At 38.8% G+C, this 7835-nt stretch overlaps 1 protein-coding gene across 1 annotated transcript; it reads left to right on the top strand.

Annotated features, from left to right (window-relative positions):
* Positions 1-5: 5 nt before the first annotated feature.
* LOC102852644 (myosin-1-like) lies at positions 6-7602 on the top strand (the record flags this gene model as incomplete). Its single annotated transcript, XM_006903472.1, has 10 exons — positions 6-146; positions 247-321; positions 1880-1967; positions 2050-2167; positions 2443-2566; positions 2656-2792; positions 2890-3097; positions 5050-5208; positions 5383-5559; positions 7453-7602. Coding segments are annotated over 10 exons (1377 nt in total), but the record flags the coding sequence as incomplete, so codon positions are not given.
* Positions 7603-7835: the final 233 nt, after the last annotated feature.

The raw sequence follows: 7835 nt of genomic DNA, 5'->3' as shown, positions 1-7835 counted from the left end.
ACTATGCTGGCACCGTGGACTACAACATCGCCGGGTGGCTTGACAAGAACAAGGACCCCCTGAATGAGACCGTGGTGGGGCTCTACCAGAAGTCTTCCATGAAGACTCTGGCCTACCTCTTCTCTGGGGCAGCAGCAGCTGCTGAAGCAGGTACTTTTCAATAGCATGACTCCTTTTCTTAGCGTATAAAACATAAATGGAGAACAACTGCTCTATGGTTGTTGGTGCTCTCTTTGCTCTGCAGAGGCTGGTGGCGGTGGTGGAAAGAAAGGCGCTAAGAAGAAGGGTTCTTCTTTCCAGACTGTGTCTGCTCTCTTCAGGGTAAAAGCTCTCTCTCTAATGAGCAGCAGAAAATTAAATTTTACCTTGTTTTGTAGAGATGGGAAACAATACAGCAAAGAGTATAGAACTGGCTGTAAGTCAAGGAGGCAGGTCACTGCCTGTCATAGAACTAAGTTTCCCTGGAGGTCTGGGGTAGTCTGTAAGAGATATCTTCATATGTAAGAGAAGTAGTGGGCCAACAGAACTACGTGGTGCCTGGTTACCCCCACTGACCACTCTAATAAGTGATCACAGTAGGAGATCCTAGATATAGTGGAGGTGAGTGGGGGAAAATAAGGAATAAAACTCCAAAGCATAAAAGGCCAGGCTTTCCAGCTGGAGAGAGACTGGTGGAACCCCTGAGACTATGACCTTAGTCACTCCTTGAACTTGCAACAAAATTCATCTGTGGCTCCACCTTCAGCCAAACAGCAGAAACACCTGTTAGGTGACCAGCAACACCAGGAAGGCACTCATTTCTTAGACTAACAAGCCATATAGGGTCAAAAGGGTAGCATCTCCCCCAGATAAACTCCTGAGGCAGAAAGGAGTAGGACAGAAGTATTAATGAAAATGAGAATTATAGGGGGAAGGGTGAAAAGTGTGATTACATTGTGAGCATCACAATTAATTATAAAGCAAAATGTGTATGAATGGGTGAGTGAAAAACCAATGTGCTTTGTAAACTTTTGCTCAAATAACCATTAATAATAAGGAGAAGCAAGAGTCATGAGAGATGAGTACACTGTGGCAATTAGGATCAGATGGAAAAATGTAATTCTGGGAAATGTGATTATTTGACACTTAAAAGGCTCCACTGAGCTAGGATTATGTAAAGCACAAGATCTGGATTGAGGCTTTAGAGGAATATTAGGTGCTTAAGTGAATAATGGCTAGAGCTGAAGTAGGTAATTTTGAAAATTGTGGGTAAAAGAATAGTGGTAGAAATTGGAGGCTAAATCAAAACCAAAGGATTAAGAAAGTTGATGCAATCAGAAATAACTCTTTAGGGGGGGAAAAGAGTCTTCTTTTGGCATTCCCACTCCTAATGATCTGAATTGAAGTTCTAGGAAAGCCAGTTTCCTATGGAAATATAGTAACATGGCAGGCAGTTTTTTCTCAGTTCACAGAATGGTATGTTACAAGTCTACTTTCTATGGAGGCAGCTCTGTACCTGTAACAAGGAATAAACATGTGATAGAGGGGCAGATACAGATGAGAATTGGGTAAAGAAGTAAATGGGTAATTTGCAGAAAGGCATTGGGTTAATACTAAAACCTGACCCGATCTTTAGGCAAAAGGGTATAAGTGGAGTATTTGCCTATGTTCAGAATTGCCAACGTAACTTTTACAATTTATATAGAGAGTAGAAAACTATTTATAATGTACAAAAACAAGAAATAAGAGGACATGTTATGAATGTGGAAATTCCAGAGCTAAGCTCACTGTAAATTCAAAGCTGGATTTTGCCAGTATCATGTCACAGCAATTATGTCCATAAATATTCATGTATGAAAGCAGTCCATTTTCATGATGAAATCTACACATGGTTCCACAGGAGAATTTGAACAAACTGATGACTAACTTGAGGAGCACTCATCCCCACTTTGTGCGGTGCATCATCCCCAATGAGACCAAGACTCCTGGTAAGAGATTCCGGATATGCTGACAAACTTTAGTCAGTTTGCTTTAGACCATTAAGTAAGATATATGCATTCTCTCGTTTAGGGGCCATGGAACATGAACTCGTCTTGCACCAGCTAAGGTGTAATGGTGTGCTTGAAGGCATTAGGATTTGCAGGAAAGGATTTCCAAGCAGAATCCTTTATGCAGACTTTAAACAGAGGTGAATAATTTTTTAAGAGGTCTTTGTTTAATTTATCAGTGAATTAATTCTTTATACTTTCTATTAAAGAGAAATACAAATTAATACATTCTTAAGATTGACCAGAATTGCAAAGTCCTTTGCAATACAAAGTATTGATTAAAAGATGGTGGTTGGTTTGGGTTAGGGTTTCTTATGCTTGCTAGACTAGTAGGTAGCTAGACTATTTCTATACTAAATCAGAGATTTCTCTTCAATGACAAAAGCAATATCATTTATTTGTTTGTCCTAAACAGATATAAGGTATTAAATGCAAGTGCTATCCCTGAAGGACAATTCATTGACAGCAAGAAAGCTTCTGAGAAGCTCCTTGGGTCCATTGATGTTGACCATACCCAGTATAAATTTGGTCACACCAAGGTATTAATCTTCTATATATCACCTGATCTTATATTCTGTCCCTTTGCACTTTATGTAAGTTAATAATGTGAGGCATTGCTCAACTGCAGGTCTTTTTCAAAGCTGGCCTTCTGGGGCTCCTAGAGGAGATGAGAGATGACAAGTTGGCCCAGTTGATTACCCGCACCCAGGCCATGTGCCGAGGGTTCTTGGCAAGAGTGGAGTACCAGAAGATGGTAGAGAGAAGGTATTAATGGAAATACTTGACTTAACCCCTCAGAGTTCATATTTCTAATCTACTTTCTATTATAATTTAACATTGAACATTTCTATTCCTATTACAGAGAATCCATCTTCTGCATCCAGTACAACGTCCGTGCCTTCATGAATGTGAAGCACTGGCCCTGGATGAAGCTGTATTTCAAGATCAAGCCTTTGCTCAAGAGTGCGGAGACTGAGAAGGAGATGGCCAACATGAAGGAAGAGTTCGAGAAGACCAAAGAAAACCTTGCAAAGGCTGAGGCCAAACGAAAAGAACTGGAAGAAAAAATGGTGGCTCTGATGCAAGAGAAAAATGACCTGCAACTCCAAGTTCAATCTGTGAGTTGAACTCCAAGTTCAAATGTGAACTTATTTCTTGGTAATCTGACAGTAAATCTTCAGTTCAGCAATCACTAGGGCAAGAGTTAAAAGCCATCTTACAAAGGGGCTGATCCCCCCCAATTAATAACTTAAGCATATTCTCTAAGACTTTATGTATGACACTCAGGATTCTTTGGTGTTGAGAAAGGAATAAGAATATTTTCTTTTTCTTCCTATAATTTCCTCTAGCAAAATAAGGACAGAAAATAGGTGATCTTTTTTTCCTCTCTATGATTTTTCATACAAATAAATGTAAATAAGAGCAATGATAAAAATATCAGTATTGACAATGAAAATTATAATTATATAAGTATAATATATAATAGTTATATATTTTTATAATTATAATTATAAAAAAGCTTTTTTTATGCAAATATATCAACTTTAAATCAATATTCTGTATTTTTAAATCTGCAGTCCTCTGGCAACTTCCCTCTAAACTCTATTTTTAGACACTCTAATGCCTGGGGGTGGGTGGAGGATCACTGCAAATGATGATGGTGATACTTTTTATAGATAATGCTGATTTTTATTCAAAGCATAAAATCAATGTGCACAATTAGGACAATTCTCTGTTCTTATTTGGATTTCCCAATAAGTATCAAGAAGCTTAGAGAGAAAGGGTAGTTATCTAGCATATTTCGTGACCCAAATTACAAGTTCAGCTGCTGCCACCAAAATAAACAATAGAAACTGTAAGTTGCCTCTAGTTCTTGGAATGTGAAAGAGGAATCCAGATTGATCTGGAAATCTAATTAGAAAATCTAAAGAACCATGAATCTGCAAATAACTAGGTTACACGATGGCTTTACTTGAACACTATGCAGATTGTTGTTGTTGTTATGTGCTGTCAAGTTGTTTGCGACTCATAGCGACCCTATGTACAACAGCCCTGAACTCCGCTCTGTCCTGTGCCAATCGCACTGCCTCTGACACACCCATTCCAGTTACCCCAGTCACTGAATCAGTCCATCTCATAGAGGGTCTTCCCCTCTTGCACCATCCCTCCACCCTCCCAAGCATGATGCAGATTAGGTCATTCCCAGTGAAGGTTCATAAAAATCATAGAATAACTGAAGGGATAAATTTCTGTTCTTTTGAGTTATAATTTCAATATTACCACACTATCTATTAATTGAATCCTCTTTCTTTAGTATTCATAGGATTTTCAAAGTCCTTATTTAGTCCTTTTTAGTTATTTAGGGAGTAGATGGACCATCCTGCTTCCTAGTCTGTCTTCATCAAGGAGCGCCACCAAAACCTGTCTATGAAGGGAAAACCTTCTGGCAGTTGACACACCAGTGGCACAGATTTCAGTATCAGAGCAACACCAAGTTATCTCAGTACAGCAAGCTGGCAGACAAATGCTGCACCACTTAGAACAAAGTTCTCTCCCAAAACAATTAATTATTAATTAAATGTTTACCCTCCAGGATCCAACTGTTCCAAGCTGAAGGCTCACCCTTAGGCAAAACCAGACTGACTTTTAAATAGAAAGGCCTGCCCACCAGATCCTGTTTGCTGAAACAATAGGCTTCCAACCCATAGCAGATTTTAAATGAAATCAGATATAGTCAATTAGCTTACACTTGATTGCTAATACAATCAGAAACTCCCAGTTTACACCTAGCTTTCAAAAGTTTAATGAAGAAGACAATAGGGATAACATTTTCAGCAAGATATGGTTCATAATTGTACATAGCTCTAGAGACTTCAAAACATAATAAAATTTAAAAATGCCCAAGGAACTAAAATATAAATTTGTCACTCCTTTACAGGAAGCAGATAGCTTGGCTGATGCAGAGGAACGATGCGACCAGCTGATCAAAACCAAAATCCAGCTGGAGGCCAAAATCAAAGAGGTGACAGAGAGAGCTGAGGATGAGGAAGAGATCAATGCTGAGCTGACGGCCAAGAAGAGGAAGCTGGAGGATGAATGCTCAGAGCTGAAGAAAGACATTGATGACCTTGAGCTGACATTGGCCAAGGTTGAAAAGGAGAAGCATGCCACAGAGAACAAGGTGAAAACAACTCTCATGTAATTTAAATACATCATAGAATGTAAGCTTCTGTATCTGTATGAATCTTACAGATTTATATGATTGAAATCATACCCTGTGATGTTTTGCATAGATTTTGCCACCCATCTAACTACATTAAAGTAGAAATCATCTATTTCTTCATCTTTTAATTAGGTGAAAAACCTCACAGAAGAGATGGCAGGCCTGGATGAGACCATCGCAAAACTGACCAAGGAGAAGAAAGCCCTGCAAGAAGCCCACCAGCAGACACTGGATGACCTGCAGGCGGAGGAGGACAAAGTGAACACCCTGACCAAGGCCAAAATCAAGCTGGAGCAACAAGTGGATGATGTAAGTCTCAAGCACCATAAAAGTAATATTCCACTTAGTAACAAACTTAGAGTGTGTAAGTTCTTAACATATCATCAGGCTTATGAAGAGCTTTCTATTTTTAATACACATAGGATATAATCTTTGCCGCAAGGAATAACATGTAAAACCAAGAAAACAAGAAAAGTAAGGAATAAATAATGAGGGAGGAAAAGGAATCCAAGGAAATAAATGTTAGTGTGGTTCACTAAGCAAAGTACTGCAAACAAAAGTGAGCCTTTGCACACCCATGTTTATCACAGCTTTGTTCACAATAGCAAGGAGTTGGAAACAACCTAAGTGCCCATCAACAAACAAATGGGTAAAGAAGCTCTGGTATATTCACACAATGGAACACTACACTGCATTGAAAAACAAAGAACTCATGCAATATTATTCAAAATGGGTGACCCTGGAGGACATGATGCTGAGTGAAGTATCTCAGACACAAAAGGACAAATACCATATAGTGCCACTGTTGTAAAACACGACTGACACTGGGGTTGGGGGAGACTGAGAAAGATAGGATAAATAATGTATACTGCATTGAAACGGATGAAGGGGGAAACTGTTTAAAAGGGATATGTGATTAGGTATTATTGTCATGACAGGAGTCCAGAATGAAGGCTGCATAGTGGAATGGACCTGGGGGAAGGGATTGTAAAACAATGGGGGAACTTTTCTAAGAGAAGAGTGTACTGAGGGGGGAGGGGTGGGCAGGGATAAAAGTGCAACAGTGAATAAATGGAAATCCAAAGTCTCTGTAAATTTTCATTGAAATAAAAAAAAAAAGGGAAAAAAGTGAGCCTTTTTCTGGGTTTAGATGATGTATACACTCTGGGAAAATGCGGAGGAAGGAGAATATACTGAGCAGGAATAATGATCAATAGTTAATGATCAGTAAGTTCTGTCACGAGAACAAAGAGGAGTCCAAATAAAGAATGAGGATTGGCTTTAAATATAATTCATTATTTAATAGAGAATCTACTGTAAGCGCTTGCTAAGGGAGAATGAGCAAAGGCTCTGCCTTGCGAAAAAAAACTCCTGTGCTATACATGTGGGTGAAACAGTGGTCCCCATGGATCCCAATGGGGAATACAAGAGTCAAGTCTTGGAGACAGGTTACTGACATGGGCCAAAGAGGTTCATTTCACCTTTGAAATGATAATGATTTGGGTTAGGTAAATAATAATGAAAATGGAAGAGCTGAGACAAATTTGCCTAATATTCAAACAAACACAAAAATTATTTGGTGTTTAGATGTGTGTGAAAAAGAAGCTTATGGTGGTTAAAATTCCAAATAGGGATGGAAAGTGGTGCCATTCACAGGAATTCATTTTTTAAAAAAGAAGAGTGCTATTTTCCTTTTTAAAAATAAGAATGACATGGATGATTCAATTTTTAAAAAATTAGTATTTTAATAAAATAACTAATAATGTCATCTATAGAAATTTTGCCATCTCACACTAAGAGCTTTCTCAATTATTATCAATGCTGAGTCTCATAAATGGGATCTCAGAAAGTTCAAACAACAAGCCTGGAGTGTAACATTTATCTAGGCCCTGAGCCCAGAGATGTGCATAGAATCTGGATTCAAACCATATTCAAGTGGTGGTAGCTACTGAATTGACCTCAATCCCTTGCAGTGCAATATGTCACACAGGAGAGCTGTTCTCCAAAGGATTTTCTTGGCTATGATTTTAACAGTAGCAGATCATCAGGTCTTTTTTTTCTGTGTTGCCACTGGATGTGCTCCAACAGCCAGCCTTTAGATTATGAGTCAAGTGCAAATAATTTTTTCAGTTTAGGGATTATTTTCTTCCCTCATTACATTCTAATTGGTTATTCTCACTCCTCTGAACTATTTCTTTTTAGCTTGAGGGGTCTTTGGAACAAGAAAAGAAAATCCGAATGGACCTTGAAAGAGCAAAGAGAAAACTGGAGGGAGACCTAAAATTGGCCCAAGAATCTACAATGGATGTAGAAAATGACAAACAGCAACTTGATGAAAAGCTTAAAAAGTAAGTGGTAAACACAAAAAGCTCAGAGGATGTATCAACTACTAGTATTTCTGTGACTGACATAATGTGCTTTTCTAGAAAAGAGTTTGAAATGAGCAATCTGCAAAGCAAGATTGAAGATGAGCAGGCCCTTGGCATGCAGCTGCAGAAGAAGATCAAGGAGTTGCAAGTAAGTGCATGTCTCCCTTGGCCCAGCTCAAAGAGGCCGTCAAAGTTATGACCTGGGCAAGCTGAGCT

The sequence above is a fragment of the Elephantulus edwardii genome, unplaced genomic scaffold (assembly GCF_000299155.1).
Source record: "Elephantulus edwardii isolate Elephantulus edwardi_28Jun2011 unplaced genomic scaffold, EleEdw1.0 scaffold01893, whole genome shotgun sequence".
Lineage (NCBI taxonomy): Eukaryota > Metazoa > Chordata > Mammalia > Macroscelidea > Macroscelididae > Elephantulus > Elephantulus edwardii.
This window is presented reverse-complemented; position numbering and strand designations above follow the sequence as displayed.